The 19,366-nt window shown below is 45.6% G+C and overlaps 1 protein-coding gene across 1 annotated transcript in view; it reads left to right on the top strand.

The window, feature by feature from the left end:
- The first annotated feature begins 5,515 nt into the window (after positions 1–5,515).
- MUC1 (mucin 1, cell surface associated) overlaps positions 5,516–19,366 on the top strand; it is a 22,400-nt gene continuing 8,549 nt past the window's right edge. Inside the window, exons 1-6 of the mRNA XM_075192951.1 lie at positions 5,516–5,693; positions 13,443–15,205; positions 15,292–15,365; positions 15,859–15,998; positions 17,271–17,389; positions 17,603–17,734. Of these exons, the coding sequence (XP_075049052.1) occupies positions 5,633–5,693; positions 13,443–15,205; positions 15,292–15,365; positions 15,859–15,998; positions 17,271–17,389; positions 17,603–17,734 (2,289 nt within the window). The 5' untranslated portion in view covers positions 5,516–5,632. The remainder of the gene's footprint in view (positions 5,694–13,442; positions 15,206–15,291; positions 15,366–15,858; positions 15,999–17,270; positions 17,390–17,602; positions 17,735–19,366) is intronic.

Below are 19,366 nucleotides of genomic sequence, written 5' to 3'. Positions count from 1 at the left end.
GCCATCACTGTACCCCTGGAGGGGCTGAAGAGTCCCCTGATGGCTGTGCCCTACAAGCGGGTGAAGAAGGAGAAGAGGGGATCCTACTCACCGATCCAGCAGTGAGTATCGCTTCTTCTTCTCAGGTTCTGTCAGTGGAGGAAGGATGAGCCAATCACGGCTCACCTTTCCCCGCTGGCCAATCAACGGCCGGATAGCGAGCCAATCGCGGCTCGCGCCTGGCCGTTTGAAAGATTGGCGCCACGGCGAGCCAATCAGCGCTGTTTCCCACAGGCGCTTACAGCTCACCATGATACCGTAGTCTGTACTGTACCTCTATATACTGCTCACCATGATACCGTAGTCTGCCCTGTACCTCTATATACTGCTCACCATGATACCGTAGTCTGCCCTGTACCTCTATATACTGCTCACCATGATACCGTAGTCTGCCCTCTACCTCTATATACTGCTCACCATGATACCGTAGTCTGCCCTGTACCTCTATATGCTGCTCACCATGATACTGTAGTCTGCCCTGTACCTCTATATACTGCTCACCATGATACTGTACTCTGTACTGTACCTCTATATACTGCTAATCCTGTCTGTTGTATGATCTGCAGTCACATCACAAGTTGAGCCTCGTCTGATTTGTGATATAATTTACCCCCCAGCAGTAAATCACAGGACAGGGGATTATGAGGTATGTGATATAACGAGCGATAAGGGGATATAGAGGAGAGGTCTGAGCAGTTTGTGCTGTGAGGGGATTGTTTAGTCTACAGGTGATCAGATTACCTGTAACATGCAAATATATTCACTACACTCGCTCTGCAAATAGCTGGAACAAGTCACCTGTTACCTGGGAACTCGCCCAGTAAGTTGTTACTATTAGTATTGCGCAGTAGTCGCCACAATATGAGGACCTGAAATTTACTTTTTATTAATAGAAATTAAAGCGTTTACCATACTGGACAAAACCAATGATACCCGAGAAAGCCTTTATTACACAGGAGGCAGCGAGCGTCCAGGAGAGGTTCACAGAGGAGAAATTCTTCTATTCCGCTAGTTAATCAGAGCCACAACTTAAATCCACCTACCTAATATTATGTAGGTTGCCATCGTGCCGCCAGAACAGCTCTGACCCGTCGGGGCATGGACTCCACAAGACCTCTGGAGGTGTCCTGTGGTATCTGGTACCAAGACGTTAGCAGCAGATCCTAGAAGTCCTGTAAGTTGTGAGGTGGGGCCTCCATGGCTCAGACTTGTTCTTCCAGCACAGACACTTGAACGGATTGAGATCTGGGGAATTTGGAGGCCAAGTCAACACCTTGATATCTTTGTCATGTTCCTCAAACCGAATACATAGAAAAATTACAACGTTTTCAGCGCCTCAATGCACCCAAAGCTAAGGAGATATATTACAACCAATACAAAAGTCCACAGTTCTTTTTTCAATGTGATCTCCCCCAAAACTCCTACTGGTGATGATATGACATATAACTATATATCTGGAAATTTCAAATCCAAAGTGACAGACACCGCACCATCACCTCCGTGTTAATGACTAGAATGGATTCCTACCAGATAGTAGGAAGTCATGGGCATTGAAAGATATGTGTGCATCCTTCTTTCCAGATCATAAATGATCATAAGTATTCAGAGACGTCTTTATAGTCCTCCTCCTTCATCCAATAAGCAGAAGAACGAGGCTATAAGCGTATGTCACGAAGTTAAAAGATGTTACAGTCTCCCGGGATACAAATAAAATATCACTCCATGTCCATCTAACTCAAGTCTCGAGATGTAATGTCAATAGGATAGCACTCCACACTCTCTGTTAGTTTCACCTCAATAACCCAACGCGTTTCGACCGGTAAAAGTTCTTTGTCCACATATATAGTTATATGTAATATCATCACCAATAGGAGTTTTGGGGAAGATCACATTGAAAAAAGAACTGTGGACTTTTGTATTGATTGTAATATATTCTTTTTCCCTTTTTTTCTTCTGTAATCTCCTTAGCTTTGGGTGCATTTAGGCGCTGAAAACGTTGTAATTTTTCTATGTATTCTGTTTGTAACTAGGTCTGTGCGCCCTAATTTTTCATTGTTTTTGGTACATTAAGCGCTAATGGTGGTTATTATCTATCCATTATCATGTTCCTCAAACCATTCCTGAACGATTCCTGCAGTGTGACAGGGGCATTATCCTGCTGTACGAGGCCGCTGCCATCAGGGAATACCGCTGCCATGAAGGGTGTACTTGGTCTGCAGCAATGTTCAGGTAGGTGGTACGTGTCAGAGTAACATCCACATGAATGTCAGGACCTGAGGTTTCCCAGCAGAACATTGCCCAGAGCATCACACTGCCTCCGCCGAGTTGTCTTCTTCCCATAGTGCATCCTGGTGCCATCTCTTCTCCAGCCTCACATGCACCCGGCCGTCCACATGATGTAAAAGAAAACGTGATTCATCAGACCAGGCCACCTTCTTCCATTGCTCCAAGATCCAGTTCTGGTGCTCATGTGCTCAATGTAGGTGCTTTAGGGGTCAGCATGGGCACTGACCGGTCTGCGGCTCCGCAGCCCCATACACAGCAACCTGCGATGCTCTGTGTGATCTGACACCTTTCTATCATAGCCGGCAGTAACATTACAGCAGCTCTTCTGTAGGATTGGACCAGACGTCCTAGTCTTCACTCCCCAGGCGGATCAATGAGCCTTGTGCACCCGTCACCCTGTTACCGGTTGTCCTTCCTTGGACCACTTTAGGTAGGTACTAACCCCTGCATACCGGGAACACCCCACAAGACCGGCCGTCTTGGAGATGCTCTGACCCAGCCGTCTAGATATCACTATTTGCCCCTTGTCACAGTCGCTCAGATGCCCATTTTTCCTGCTTCCAACACATCAACTTCAAGAACTGACTGTTCAGTTACTGCCTAATACAGTGGTTCCCAAACTCTGTGCCTAGGCTCCCTGGGGTGCCTCGGCGATCTCACAGGGGTGCCTCGGCCAGGGCCAGTGGTAAGCGAGGCGGGGGACTACTTGGTAATTATTTTGGCTTAGGGGTGCCTTGTAAAAATTATATAAACCCTAAGAGTGCCTTGAACTGAAAAAGTTCCACTGGCCTAATATATCCCACCCCTTGTCAGATGCCGGAGTAACCAGATAATCTAGCCGGTGTATTATACTGGAGCCTAGCCGGTGTATTATGCTGGAGCCTAGCCGGTGTATTATGCTGGAGCCTACCCGGTGTATTATGCTGGAGCCTAGCCGGTGTATTATGCTGGAGCCTAGCCGGTGTATTATGCTGGAGCCTAGCCGGTGTATTATGCTGGAGCCTAGCCGGTGTATTATGCTGGAGCCTTGCCGGTGTATTATGCTGGAGCCTAGCCGGTGTATTATACTGGAGCCTAGCCGGTGTATTATACTGGAGCCTAGCCGGTGTATTATGCTGGAGCCTAGCCGGTGTATTATGCTGGAGCCTAGCCAGTGTATTATACTGGAGCCTAGCCGATGTATTATGCTGAAGCCTAGCCAGTGTATTATACTGGAGCCTAGCCGATGTATTATGCTGGAGCCTAGCCGGTGTATTATGCTGGAGCCTAGCCGGTGTATTATACTGGAGCCTAGCTGGTGTATTATGCTGGAGCCTAGCCGGTGTATTATGCTGGAGCCTAGCCAGTGTATTATACTGGAGCCTAGCCGGTGTATTATGCTGGAGCCTAGCCGGTGTATTGTAGACTCTGGACATGGGCTTCCAGATTGCGGAGTATTCTCAGAGAAGATCACTTAGAGATCCCAATAAGGAGGCCTAGGTACCATTCCTCTTAGGATGCAGATATGCTGGCTGTCAAATTTATATGAGAGATGAGCTCACATATACATATAGGAGGCAGGGGGCAGGGGACAGGGTACAGTGGGCAGGGGGCAGTGGGTAGGAGGCAGGGGGCAGGAGGCAGGGGGCAGGGGACAGTGGGCAGGAGGCAGGGAGCAGCCTTCACACATACAAGATTTATTCCATAAAATGTTCCGACCAAATCGATTCCTTAAAAAATACCACCAACCCATATCTTTCACACTTTCCTACAAATTGACACTACCCTGACCCGTCTCACGACAATATGTCACTACCCAACCATAGGGCGGGGCCAAAATGACACGATTCCCCGCGAACCGCGTCATATTGACACCCGATGGCAGGATGAGGGAGACTTGACTGCTCTCCTGGGAATTCGGGAGTCTCCTGGACATTCCGGGTGAGTGGATAAGTGTGATCTAGCATAGATCTATTACTGCTCATCCACAAGTTTCTGTAAAACAGTCCAAAAAATAAATAAAGGTAAGTATGAAGCTGAAGAAACATGACAATTGTAAAATTTAATTTATAAAAAAAAAAGCAAACAAACAGGACCCATTACAAGTGTATTACACGGGCATATATAGGCGACAAGGAAAATATTTCAAAGATTTTAAAGCAGGCAAACACAATGCAAACGTATTCAAGTGTGTAGGAATATACAACACGCTTTAATACATTTACTGGGACCTATTGTGCTCCAGGACAAAATGTAACAGTCAACAGTCTGACTGTCGTCAGCTTCAGCGCCGACTTATCGCACCCAACCCCTGTAGTATATGTTCCGTTCCTGGCCAGAATAATTCTACGCTTTATACGCCACGTGCGGACAGTTACGCTCCTGGATGACTTCGGCCCATTTACTAGCGGAGACAGTTATTTTGGCCATATCTTATTGTTTTGACTCTTTTCTCCCCCATGCATGAAATCATTTGTCAGACAGGACTCAATAACAGGCACTTTCTTATAGGTTAATTGTCTACTGATAAAATGGACCTCAGTGTGTGCGTCCGTGGGGTAGGGAAAATAGATTGTAAGCTCCTCTGGCGTGTCATATGAGGGCACTGTACAAGTAAACAACTACAATAATAATATCCGGCCACTCAGAATGCGGGATGCCATGCATTCTTGGCATCTGGATAGCCCTGTTTAATCCCATGATGGATAAACTGTACATAGTGCTGTGCATCTGCCTGCAGAGCCGAAACTCCAGTCTGACCCCACTGTGACAGGCAGAGGAAATACAGGATTAGCTGACAGGTACACAGCAAACAATGATACCACTGAGAGCTCCTGTATGCTGCAAGAAAATAGGTCACTAAACGGATTGTGCTGTAAGGCTCGTCTTGTAGTAAAGTTTGCTTGACCCTGGAGGTTGCCCCCATCTGGGGGGTCCTGCTTGAAGACCCCACCTCAGGTCCAGATCCCAGCAGAGCAGGTCTTGTGTCCTTGCACTATTCCTAACCTTGTGTCCTGTCACCCCTCAGGAATCCAGGACCTGCAGCCTGAATCTCCCTCTATCCCAGGAAGGGGTTAAGGTGACAGGTATCTGGTTTCTAAGAATAGAACTGAGTAAATTTGCTTTGTGACCTCACTGGTCTGTTCCTCTCTTGAATGACACAGGGGCTGAGCCTATCACACAGGTCTGTGTGCAGGGGGTGGGGGGTTCGTTCCACCTGCCCGCAGGTGACTTAGTTAGTCATAAAGCTACAGCAGCGACATCAGGATTGATTCTCACTTCTAGCTAACGCCAGAGGATATCTGGAGACCAGGAGAAGCAGCCAAAGATGTATCACAGCCGGATTATTGGGGTCCTCCTGATCCTCGTGTCTATGTCCCACATCCAAGGTAAGTTCTCCTGACAGATGGTGGCTCTGAATGGAAAGGAGAACTTTAGAAGTTCTGGGAGGGGAAGGATGGATAACAGGGAACCTCCCTAGGGGGGCATAGAGAACTGGACAAGGATCTAATATGGAATACCTTAATTGGGGTAGAAAGGGATTATCAGAGGATTACGGCCATCATCCAGGCTAGATACTTAGAGACTGGTTAGTAGGTGGCTGGTGAAGATGCTCTTTGGTGAGAGTGTCCTCAACATAGAGAAGTGGAAAGTTTCGGAATATTTTATGGGCGAAGTCTTCTGGTCAGAAAGTTGTGAGAGGAGAATATCCCAAAAGTTCTGGTGTGGAAAGTTCCATACTGAGGATCAGAGCTTACAATGTTAACGCCTGTCTATTTTTTCATGTAGCACACAAATATCAACTTTAAGGGGTATATTTACTAAACTGCGGGTTTGAAAAAATGGAGATGTTGCCTATAGCAACCAATCAGATTCTAGTTATCATTTTGTAGAATGTACTAAATAAATGACAGCTGGAATCTGGTTGCTATTGGCAACATCTCCACTTTTTCAAACCCGCAGTTTAGTAAATCTAGCCCTAAATTTCAGTGTACAAATAAGCTATCAAGTATTTGTGTGTTATATGAAAAAACAGCCAATATTTAACTTATGTGCAAAATAATAAACTAATTTATACCCCTTGTATGGTAACATGGTTTTGTCCAGAAAACTTAAGTAAGACAACTTACTCAAATTCTTGCCTAAGTTCCTTAATGAATCAGGCCGGAATGTTTAAGAGAGAGTTTCTGTGCCTTATGCTTTGTAGTGACTGTTGTTAGAGCTTCATTCTGTTCATTATGTGTATTATAAAGCAAACTTAAACCAAAATGTTCTATATTATGAATTCATGGGGAGCATCTTCTATAATGTGAGTTTCTGGTCAGATTGTTTTATAATGTGAGTTTCTGGAGGTTTCAGTTGCTGATATATGGAAACTGGTTGTGTTATTTATTTACTGCAGTCTTCTGCTTATTACCTTTATTTTCTCTTGGCGTAATGTTCACTCCACAGCTCTGTTCTTTTATTTGTTTTTGCTCTTTCACGGTTTTCTATTTTCTATCAATATTAATTTAACCCTCCAGTGTCCCGCTGTTATTTCCCATACACACCTTCTCTTCTCTGCTTATCTGCAAACTAAACAGAGGAACAATCAGTTCTTGGTCATTACTGTTAACTCTAAGAAGATTCCTAGCAAAGTTCTGTAAACTCCAGGAGATCTGCAGATTATGGAGGATCCGGGAGATCTTCATATTATGGAGGATCCGGGAGATCTGCAGATTATGGAGGATCAGGGAGATCTGCAGATTATGGAGGATCCGGGAGATCTGCAGATTATGGAGGATTCGGGAGATCTTCAGATTATGGAGGATCCGGGAGATCTTCAGATTATGGAGGATCCGGGAGATCTTCATATTATGGAGGATTACGGAGATCTGCAGATTATGGAGGATCAGGGAGATCTGCAGATTATGGAGGATCAGGGAGATCTGCAGATTATGGAGGATCAGGGAGATCTTCATATTATGGAGGATCAGGGAGATCTTCAGATTATGGAGGATCAATTAGATCTGCGGATTATGGAGGATCCGGGAGATCTGTGGGTTATGGAGGATCCGGGAGATCTGCGGGTTATGGGGGATCTGTAGTGTGACAGCGATCATGTATCAGCAGGTTGTAACAATATCTACAAATCTAATCTGTTCTATCTCCAGTCTAGTTTCTCCTATCCCACAATCTCATCTGTCCACTCTCCATAGTCTAGAATGTTCTCTCTCCCAGGCCCAATCATTCTTCACCCTCTGGGATATTCTGTAATCTCCTTAGCCTAAACTGTCCTCTCTCCATGGTCTAACCCAGTGTTAACCTGGTCTAACCTGTCCTCTGTCCCCAATCTATCTCTCCTTTCTCACTCTGTCTAGTCTCCTCTCTCCCCTGGTCTTGTCTCCCAAGTCCCCTGGTCTAGTTTCTTCTATCCCCTGGTCTAGTCTCTCCTCTATCCACTGGTCTAGTCTCCTCTCTCCCCTGGTCTTGTCTGTCCTCTGTCCTCTGGTCTAGTCTCCTCTCTCCCCTGGTCTTGTCTGTCCTCTCTCCCCTGGTCTTGTCTGTCCTCTGTCCTCTGGTCTAGTCTCCTCTGTCCTATAGTCTAGTCTCTCCTCTGTCCTCTGGTCTAGTCTCCTCTGTCCTATAGTCTAGTCTCTCCTCTCCTCTGGTCTAGTCTCTCCTCTGTCCCCTGGTCTAGTATCCTCTCTCCCCTGGTCTTGTCTGTCCTCTCTCCCCTGGTCTTGTCTGTCCTCTCTCCCCTGGTCTTGTCTCTCCTCTCTCCCCTGGTCTTGTCTCTCCTCTCTCCCCTGGTCTTGTCTCTCCTCTGTCCTCTGGTCTAGTCTCCTCTGTCCCCTGGTCTAGTCTCTCCTCTGTCCCCTGGTCTAGTATCCTCTCTCCCCTGGTCTTGTCTGTCCTCTGTCCTCTGGTCTAGTCTCCTCTCTCCCCTGGTCTTGTCTGTCCTCTCTCCCCTGGTCTTGTCTCTCCTCTCTCCCCTAGTCTTGTCTCTCCTCTCTCCCCTGGTCTTGTCTCTCCTCTCTCCCTTGGTCTTGTCTCTCCTCTCTCCCCTGGTCTTGTCTCTCCTCTGTCCTCTGGTCTAGTCTCCTCTGTCCCCTGGTCTAGTCTCTCCTCTGTCCCCTGGTCTAGTATCCTCTCTCCCCTGGTCTTGTCTGTCCTCTGTCCTCTGGTCTAGTCTCCTCTCTCCCCTGGTCTTGTCTGTCCTCTCTCCCCTGGTCTTGTCTCTCCTCTCTCCCCTGGTCTTGTCTCTCCTCTCTCCCCTGGTCTTGTCTCTCCTCTCTCCCCTGGTCTTGTCTCTCCTCTGTCCTCTGGTCTAGTCTCCTCTGTCCTATAGTCTAGTGTCTCCTCTGTCCTCTGGTCTAGTCTCCTCTGTCCTATAGTCTAGTCTCTCCTCTCCTCTGGTCTAGTCTACTCTCTCCCCTGGTCTTGTCTCTCCTCTGTCCTCTGGTCTAGTCTCCTCTCTCCCCGGGTCTAGTCTCCTTTCTCCCCAGGTCTAGTCTCTTCTCTCCCCTGTTCCTGCCTCTTCTCTGTCCTCTGGTCTAGTCTCCTCTCTCCCCTGGTCTAGTCTTCTCTCTCCCCTGGTCTAGTCTCCTCTGTCCCCTGGTCTAGTCTCCTCTCTCCCCTGGTCTAGTCTTCTCTCTCCCCTGGTCTAGCCTCTCCTCTGTCCCCTGGTCTAGTCTCTCCTCTCTCCCCTGGTCTAGTCTTCTCTCTCCCCTGGTCTAGTCTCTCCTCTGTCCCCTGGTCTAGTCTCTCCTCTCTCCCCAGGTCTAGTCTTCTCTCTCCCCTGGTCTAGTCTCCTCTGTCCCCTGGTCTAGTCTCCTCTGTCCCCTGGTCTAGTCTCTCCTCTCTCCCCAGGTCTAGTCTTCTCTCTCCCCTGGTCTAGTCTCCTCTGTCCCCTGGTCTAGTCTCCTCTCTCCTCGGGTCTAGTCTCCTCTCTCCCCAGGTCTAGTCTCCTCTCTCCCCTGGTCTAGTCTCCTCTCTCCCCTGGTCTAGTCTCCTCTCTCCCCTGGTCTAGTCTCCTCTCTCCCCTGGTCTAGTCTCCTCTCTCCCCTAGTCTAGTCTCCTCTCTCCTCGGGTCTAGTCTCCTCTCTCCCCAGGTCTAGTCTCCTCTCTCCCCTGGTCTAGTCTCCTCTCTCCCCTAGTCTAGTCTCCTCTCTCCTCGGGTCTAGTCTCCTCTCTCCCCTGGTCTAGTCTCCTCTCTCCCCAGGTCTAGTCTCCTCTCTCCTTTGCTCTTTTCTCTCCTCTGTCCCCAGGTCTAGTCTCTCCTCTCTCTGTAGACTAATCTATCTCTCTCCCCAGTATAATCTGTCCTCTCTCCTCCCCTCCCTTATGTCTTATGCTTCTCTTTCTGCTCTGTAATTTTGAAGGACTGTTGGCTCTCTCGTTTTGGCATGAGACTCTGCACGGAAAGGGACATGCACGTCTAAACCATGTCTACTGAGGTGAAACTGAGAGTCAAAAACAGATATACCTCAGTGAGTTGTCAGTAAAATTGCTGCATACTGTAACCACAACAGCCAATAACATCTTTTTCTGCTTTTTTTAATGCCTCTAACAGGCTAAATTTATTGTTAAACTAAATTTTAAACAGACATTTGATCAGAATTTACCAGATCTGCTTGCACAACTGTTAAGAAGTATAATATCCACATAAACAGGTGATAAAACATATACCCATAACAATTACTAAACAAACCAATTTGTTTGTTCGGTGAGGGGTGTGGCCTAGCAATTTGGGGACTACTCTTGATGCTGGGAAAATTGGGGGAGTGGCCTAAAGTTATCAGAGTTCCGATTTGGAATGTCTGGAGGTATGACATTATTTAATGTGAGTTTTATCTGAGAGAAGAAACACTCAGGGCCCCGACCACCTGCATCAAAACGCACATAAATTGTACACATGTACGGCCTTATTCAAACAGACGGATCTCATTCCGTGTGAATCTGGGTATAAATACGCTCTAGCTATACGTTACTGGTCGTATGCAGACAGACAGAGCAGACTGCAGGATACGCACATATGTATGTGTAATATAAAGTCCTATCAGAACGCATGCAAAAAAAATGTTATCAAATTAATTTACAACTCTTAATACTATAATTATTGCTAAAAATATATGTTTTTTAAAATATTATATCTTTTGATTTTTAAACATGAAATAATATATATATCAGAATGTTCTTAATGTATAATGTGCATAAAATTCCTTCTACTTGCAAACACATGTTCTGGCAAATGTCAGTCATCACTATCAGTCAGCCCTTACTGTGCCCTGTGTAGCTGGTACTACAGCCTTGCTGAACATTGCCCACGTCCGTCCACCCCTTACCTGCCCCGTTCCCCCCTTCGTGTCGTAGGTCGTTATAAGTGTCATTCGTCCGGACATGAATTGCGTGCAGTTACCTTCACTGGGCGTATATGAGAGCACACACATGTACTGGACAGCCACCCTGTGACCACACACACAGTGCGTGTAACACAATCATCTGATCCTGCTGCTTCTAGGGTTAAATGCTCAACAGAGCATCCAAGGTATCATTAAAGTCACTTTCCTGGCACCAAATGCCTGCGTGGACCGTGACCGAAGCCCAGGAGGATGCTGGGAATACTGCACCCTACAAGCCAATCTCAAGCTCTGTTCCTGCACAGAGAAATACTCCTGCCAATACCAATACCACCCACTGTTCCAGTCAAATGACCAGGATATAATGTTCTAGCTTATTAATTATGTGGGTGGTTGGGACCCATCATCCCTGCTAGGTAGGTGACCTCTGGGTAACCTGGTCACACACTGCTATGGGTGGCAGTAGAGACCCAGGTACAGATACCATACGGACTACATGCCTATGGCTGTCCTGCTGTTATACTGTGCACAGGTTTCCTCCTAGACTGCTCTCTGTATTGTATATATGTAACTAGAAGGCTCTCTGTATTGTATACCTCTCTTTAGAAAACTCTTTGTATTGTATTTTGGACTCTCAAATATGTGTTTTCAGCACGAGAATAGTCTCTGCATAGTCTCATGACCTCTGTACATTACAGAGGTCATTACAATGCTATCTGTCCTGTATATCGGACATCAGAATGATTTCTGAATTGTATATTGGATATTAGAATGCTCCCCGCATTGTGTGTCGGACTTTAGAATGCTCTCTGTACTATATAATGTGACTGTGTGGTCACTAGAATGTTCTTTGTATTGTGTTTTGGGCACTAGAATGCCCTGTATTGTATATTGAACATTAGAATGCTCTGTATTGTATATCAGAGATTATAATGCCTCCTGTACTGTATAATGGACATTAGAACGTCCTCTGTATTGTGTTACCAGTCACTAGAATGCCCTGTATTGTATATGGATGAGCAGGGGCTGTGTTGTCTTTGATTATAGCTATATGTGAAATAGCAATTTTGATACATTTCTAGAAACCTTCTTTTTTTTAACCCAGAAACCTTTTTCCTGCTGCAACAATGTCCCCGATTTTAATTCACCCACGTTTATTTTTTATATATTTTTTTTTATTATTTCAAAGTCTGTAACAAAGAAGTGATGTATAAGTAGGAAGTCAAAGAGCAGAGATACAATGTAATTACAAACATGGAAATTTGGGAGCAGAGAGAGAGGAAATAACAGGGCAGCCGAGTGGACAAGTGCCATTGTCCTCGGAGAGAGCGGCCGTTGTTCCGGATAACAGGCCTCATTCATGCGAGACATTTCTGCTCTGTATAACTAGTTACACGAGATATGTCCCGCTTGTCATACAGCAGAATTAAACCCATCTCTTATGGACACCGCTCATTTTTTTTGCATTCGTTAAGGATGGCTTATAACTCAGCGTTAAAGATCTGCAGATAATTTGCACCTTGGGGCCGAGCCGCTAGATAGGAGTTAAATCACCTGTTTCATCGCATCCTCTGAAACGATTATGGGTTAGATCGGGTTACTCCAAAACCAGGTGTCTATCAAGTACTCAATTGTACAGGCTTTGCTCATGGGACCAGGAAGGCCCGTACCTAGGGTGGCAGGCCTGGGAGGCAGCTCGCTCTGTTTCTACTGGCAATGGAATGAGGGGGGTGAGAAAAATGAACGGGTGCGAGTTTAACAGAGATTAAACGTAGTGGGTGAGGGGAAGGTTACACAGGGCATCTTCTGCGCAAAATGCCCCATGTGAATGAGGTGTGGCCGTGCCAGGAGAGTGCACACTCCGTGCCACCCACCCATAGGTACTGCAACATATCCAGCTTTTTAGGCACCCACTTAGACTGGGCCCCCTGGGCAACCACCGAGATTTGCCAAGTGGTAGCGGCGGCCTCTGGTGTGGAAATTCAGCCCTGGCAGCAACTCAGCATTTTCCATGAAATATTTGCACCCTCAAAAAAAACTCACATCCATCTCCGACGCCCACCTGTCACGTATTGGCAAGCGAAGAAGGGCATCAATTAACAGGTTCAAAATGAAGGAGATATCATGCCACTCGTTTGCCAGTTTTTAATAAACCTTTCCAAAGGGGTAAGAGGAATTAATTGGCACATTACATTGTAACACAGCAGAAGATTCCCAATATAAAGTAGCAAATATCTGCTGTAACACAAAACCAACACACACATTACAATCTGTTACAAACCTATCACCATTTAGTATTATAGATCGTATCACTTGCACAACAACAGAATGGAAAGTATTATATAGATAAATATTGTAATTAACAGCAACAGACAAATTGTGTAAACTGGGTACTGCTAGTAAAAGTGTTCAAAAGACAGCGGGACACACAAAAACGGACCCTGTTCAGCGCAAGTGCCGACAGCAGGACCCAGGTGCTGTCAAACAGGCAAAATGCAGCCACTCTGGCCAAGCGGATGGATCCTGGTATGACTGGATCAGAAGATACCTGCGTACACCTGTCAATGGATTTCTATCGTATTCTTATCGGGCGTTGTAGTCAACAGCCTGATACCTGCTGCGATATTACAGTGTGTGTAGCCAGCGTCAATCAGTTAATTTGGAGGAATTGTTTGAAAACATTGCAACTATTTTCCATTTAGATGTGGGACTACCTGACAAGTTCTTGTGACATATTGCCCAAATGTTATGGCTTCTTAAATATAATCGTTCTACGTGTTCTTCTTTATATTTCAGTGATAAATGCAGAAGACCCAAGCACTACTCCAGATGTTCAGAACACCACAGAACCAACCACTGATCCAGCAAGTCCTCAGAATACTACAGGACCAACCACCGCTCCAACAAGTCCTCAAAATGATACAGGACCAACCGTTGCTTCGACAAGTCCTCAGAATACTACAGGACCAACCACTGCTCCGACAAGTCCTCAGAATAATACAGAACCAACCACCGCTCCGACAACCCCTCAGAATAATACAGAACCAACCACTACTCCGACAAGTCCTCAGAATAATACAGAACCAACCACCGCTCCGACAACCCCTCAGAATAATACAGAACCAACCACCGCTCCGGCAACCCCTCAGAATAATACAGAACCAACCACCGCTCCGACAACCCCTCAGAATAATACAGAACCAACCACCGCTCCAACAACCCCTCAGAATAATACAGAACCAACCACCGCTCCGACAACCCCTCAGAATAATACAGAACCAACCACCACTCCGACAACCCCTCAGAATAATACAGGACCAACCACCGCTCCAACAACCCCTCAGAATAATACAGAACCAACCACCGCTCCGACAACCCCTCAGAATAATACAGAACCAACCACTGCTCCGACAACCCCTCAGAATAATACAGAACCAACCACCGCTCCGACAAGTCCTCAGAATAATACAGAACCAACCACCGCTCCGACAACCCCTCAGAATAATACAGAACCAACCACCGCTCCAACAACCCCTCAGAATAATACAGAACCAACCACTGCTCCGACAACCCCTCAGAATAATACAGAACCAACCACCACTCCGACAACCCCTCAGAATAATACAGGACCAACCACTGCTCCGACAAGTCCTCAGAATAATACAGAACCAACCACCGCTCCGACAAGTCCTCAGAATAATACAGGACCAACCACCACTCCGACAACCCCTCAGAATAATACAGGACCAACCACCGCTTCAACAACCCCTCAGAATAATACAGAACCAACCACCGCTCCGACAAGTCCTCAGAATAATACAGAACCAACCACCGCTCCAACAACCCCTCAGAATAATACAGAACTAACCACTGCTCCGACAACCCCTCAGAATAATACAGAACCAACCACCGCTCCGACAACCCCTCAGAATAATACAGAACCAACCACTGCTCCAACAACCCCTCAGAATAATACAGAACCAACCACTGCTCCGACAACCCCTCAGAATAATACAGAACCAACCACCGCTCCGACAACCCCTCAGAATAATACAGAACCAACCACCGCTCCGACAACCCCTCAGAATAATACAGAACCAACCACTGCTCCAACAACCCCTCAGAATAATACAGAACCAACCACTGCTCCGACAACCCCTCAGAATAATACAGAACCAACCACCGCTCCGACAACCCCTCAGAATAATACAGCACCAACCACCGCTCCGACAACCCCTCAGAATAATACAGGACCAACCACCGCTCCGACAAGTCCTCAGAATAATACAGGACCAACCACCGCTCCGACAAGTCCTCAGAATAATACAGGACCAACCACCGCTCCAACAACCCCTCAGAATAATACAGGACCAACCACCGCACCGACAGGTCCTCAGAATACCACAGTATCCACCTCAACTACTCAATTAATAACCACAAGCCCCACAATCGTTTTTATCTATATGCAAATACGTATTACTAATCACGATTTCTCTACTACTCTAAATGATCCGACCACTTCGGAATATAAGAATTTGGTGGCAAAAATCAAGCAGATGGTAAGTGGCCCCACATATTCCGTGTTTAGCATGAGCAGATCACATGAACCTTTCCTCTACTACATTCTTATTTCATTTCTTTGCAGTACAATGAAGTATATAACTGCTCCACCTGCGCAACCCGCAACACATACGCTGGTGTAACCATCCTGACATTTAGGTGAGTCTTGGATTAACTGAAGGAATGCATCAAATTCCCTTCCTTTCCTAGACATGAACCATTACTGGTGCCTTCACCACATGGCAGCAACATTTTCATGATTTAGATTCTGCCAAAATAAAAGCTTGTGAAATATTGAAGACTTGGGCTTCAGGAACATCCTCCTGACCATGTAACATGCTCCAAAGTGTTGAGTGTGCTCCGTAATTTCCAATGTTTTGTATGGATCTCATATTGGAGAGCACCTCATAACCATTTATTGTAGACCTTCTATCCATATATTAATATTTTTTGACGACGTTCTGACTGTTGTGCAACTATAAATCCCAGCTAACGGCTGGCAGGTAATGTGGGTGCTTGTAGTTCGACAACAGCCGGAGGACAGCAGTCTCTGCCCCACGGTCTTAGTTTGACCTTCCCCTGCTATTTTATTAGCTGTATGACACACAGGCCTATTTATCCACAATCTAACTTCTTCATTTCTTCCCTGCAGTGCTGGGTCAGTGATTGCCAACACTCGAGCTGAGTTTACAGAACCTCGGACACCAGCAGATGTCCAGAGCATCCTAGAGGCCAGCTTACAAAACAGTGGTAGCAACACCGTTGGTGGACTAACAATATCTGACGTACGAGGTGAGGAAAAGAGTATCTGTGAAACGCGTTGTACTAAGTAACAGCTGCTATGAAATTGTTTTCAGGTATTTGGTACATTTATCCTAGGAAAAGCTGAGCAGTATAATCCCCTCTGCGGCTTACCTAAGGGTAATATAATACCCCCAACAATTCCGATTGTCATAGGACATTCACATATTATGATGGGCTAAATGATAGGAGACATGTCCATGGTTAAAATGAGAGATTCCTGGAAAGATTGGGAAGTGACCTGGGTGGATAGAGGTGTGTCTTGTTGTGTTCTAATGTTTGATTGTTGGGATGTATGTAGAACAACTCGGAAACATCATAACACAATGCTGTTCTGGCCTTTCCTAGTGTCAGATAACATAATTACTTCTACACATTGTAGCTTCCACCTGTACATTACAGAGAGTGGTAGAGGCATTATTGCAGTAGTGTGATACTTTAGTGGTACCGGTCTGTAAGTCCGGGACTCCACTGACCGACGCAGGTGTCAGATACATGTGGTAGTTACCAAATATTGCACCAGATCCACGTTCATCTAGATGCCTATAACCAAATCATATAGCCTGACACCCAGTGATAGCTTCCTATCCTCTGACCCAGCCACTCTCACTCTTGGAGATCTCAACGTTCCCCCTCGTCACACCGACTGACACTCTAAACTCCTCTCACTTACTCCCTCCTGTGGTCTCTCCCAGTGGACATCATCTCACACCTATCCCGGCACCTCATATGCTCTCGTCTGTTCCATCCCAGATTCTCCAACAGCCTTCCCACTCTCTGACCACAACCTCCTTTCCTTCTACCTCACCTTGCATCCTGCACCCAAATCCGTGCGCACATAACGACACCTAAATGCCCTTGTCCCGATCTTGTTTTCAGCCCCCTTCTCTCTCCTAGTGCTACCCTGTTGTGACAGTCTCTTTCTACCAAACTACTCTCACCAAAGCCCTAGATGAACCGGCTCCAGCCATTTCATATACTCTCTGGCATTCCAAAGCCAACCCCAGTACTCCAAACAGACCCACTGCCAGCAAACGTGCATCCGTACGGCCAACCGCCAACGGGGAACATCTCACTCCAATGCCGACTTCCTCCACTACAAATGTATCCTTTCTTCTTATTACAGTGAACTGTGTCTACCTATTCACGCCACCACATGCCATTGCAGAATTAGGGGTGCACTATTAGGGTAGGGCCGGATATCGCTCTATTTGTTTAAGCTGAAATATACTCTAAAATATACTCTCTAATTGATCATTTCAGCCAGTTCAGCCCCAATAGCAGCCGCCAGCACAGATACCGGGGTGCCAGCTTGGGGCATCGCTCTGCTTGTTCTGGCATCAGTTATACTTCTCCTTGTCATCATTTTCATCATCGTTTTGGTGAGTACATTTACTGTCTTCCTAGTCTTCATTGTTACTCTTAGTTTGCATTATCTGCTCTTATTTAGGTTTTATGTGTATTGTATATTTATTACACCCGTGTTCTGCCTCCCAATGACATCCGGTCCTCTTCTTGTTAATCTTCAGTCACAGTTGATCTCCCTAATGCTACTCACACCCTCCTCTAACATCCTCTGATTGTCTTCTCCTCAGTCCATCATGTTATGTCGCAGAAGGCACAGCGGTAACATGGATACCTTCGCTAGTCGCGGGTCGTACCACTCCATGAATGACTACGCACCCTACCAAACCCACGGACGATATCTCGCCCCTAACAAAAATGAGGTAAGTGTCTGCTCCTCACCGTGGGGCACTAAACTGCTAGATAATAGTAGTTCTTTTGAGCTAAGCGCTAACAATGGGGTAATATCGGACGGATTGTGGGGGTTTGTCCGGGATGTAAAGTTATATGTGATTTAGTTTAACAAGCAAATGGCTTCATAAGAAAGAGGTTTCCAAAATAGAATCACTGCAAAGTCTTCCATTCGCCACGGTGGGATCTTAGCGTTCAATTTATTTTCATATTATTGGTACAACGTGGATAACAGTCGCATTAGCGGTAGAGTCAGAGATTCAGCCCCAGCTTTAGAGCGAGACTTCAGAGAGGGGGTTATAGGGGCACATTTATGAAAGGGTCAAAAGCCCCTGTAGACAGCAAATAGGGATTGTTTTATCCGTATTTTTTTGTTTCACTTTGCCAAAAAACAAACGGTTTCCGTCGGCGGTTAGATGTGTTCCCCGAGTGTGAACATATCTACGTCTATTTAGCAAGTATCACGACGACAGCAGAAGGATAACATTTACAAATGGTTTATTATTTGAACAAAACACTTTTTTAAATGTTTCTAAACATTTTAAAAACGTTGTTGAATTTTTTTTTATGTAATTTTACACTTTGTTTAATTTTATTATTATTATTATTATTATTATTATTATTATTATTATTATTATTATTATTATCCATTTTGATCGACAATTAGAACTGAAACCCAAATTTGCCAGACTGGTGATTTAACCCTTAACGCTCCGGCCGGTATCACTCAGCTGGGCCCCGGGAATACTGTTTTTGGATAAATTGCAGCAATAACTGATGATTTTGATAATTAGGGGCCATAACTCCAGTCCTGAGTGTCAGCACTGTTGACAATTCTCCTCTTGTTGTTCCTGGTTAATGATTAAACTGTTCTGGAGATTTCCTGCTGACCTGTGTACAGAACAGATGCAGGGTGCTTAGACGTCTCATTGTACTAATGTTTTATTACAAGCGGGTCAATATTTGTGTCTGATTTACTGGCAGTTTTGAAAAAAAGAATTCACAATGAGTGATTATAGACTAAACTTATAGGTAATACAAAAACCAGGAGCAAATATCACTAGTACGCTGGTGGACAGGTGTGGTCGAGGCTTCTGTGCACCTCGATAGGTAATGACATTAATAACAAAGTACAGAAAATATTTGGTTTTTGCGCCATTAATAAACACATCGGTTGATATGGAAATGTATTTGTTGGGTAATTTTACATGTTAATGGGGCAAGGTGCAAATACATAAAAATAAACAAGGTTTGGGCTGATGACAGCACTGGATAAAACGAAGACAGCGCGGTAAAAATAAGAGTACTCTGTACAATGTCCTATAGATTGTGATGATAGGGATTATTAAGTAGGGAGCAAACCGTGTAAGTCCACCAATGCTGCCGTAATGTGACCGGGAGTTATATTGTGCTGTACTCTATCGCCTGGTACGATCGGACGCACGCCTGGTCTCTGGGTGTATAGATGCTCCCCAAAAAGCTATTTTCTTCCAAACACCTAATCTGCCAATCTGCCACTGTCACAATGCCCATCACTATTAGCAAATCTTATATACACTAAAAGCAACCATGCCTCCTCGGTCTTACAATGCACCATGCATGGC

Source organism: Mixophyes fleayi, chromosome 12 (assembly GCF_038048845.1).
Source record: "Mixophyes fleayi isolate aMixFle1 chromosome 12, aMixFle1.hap1, whole genome shotgun sequence".
In the NCBI taxonomy this organism is placed as follows: domain Eukaryota; kingdom Metazoa; phylum Chordata; class Amphibia; order Anura; family Limnodynastidae; genus Mixophyes; species Mixophyes fleayi.
The sequence above is the reverse complement of the archived record's forward strand: the minus strand, read 5'-3'. Positions and strand labels throughout refer to the sequence as shown.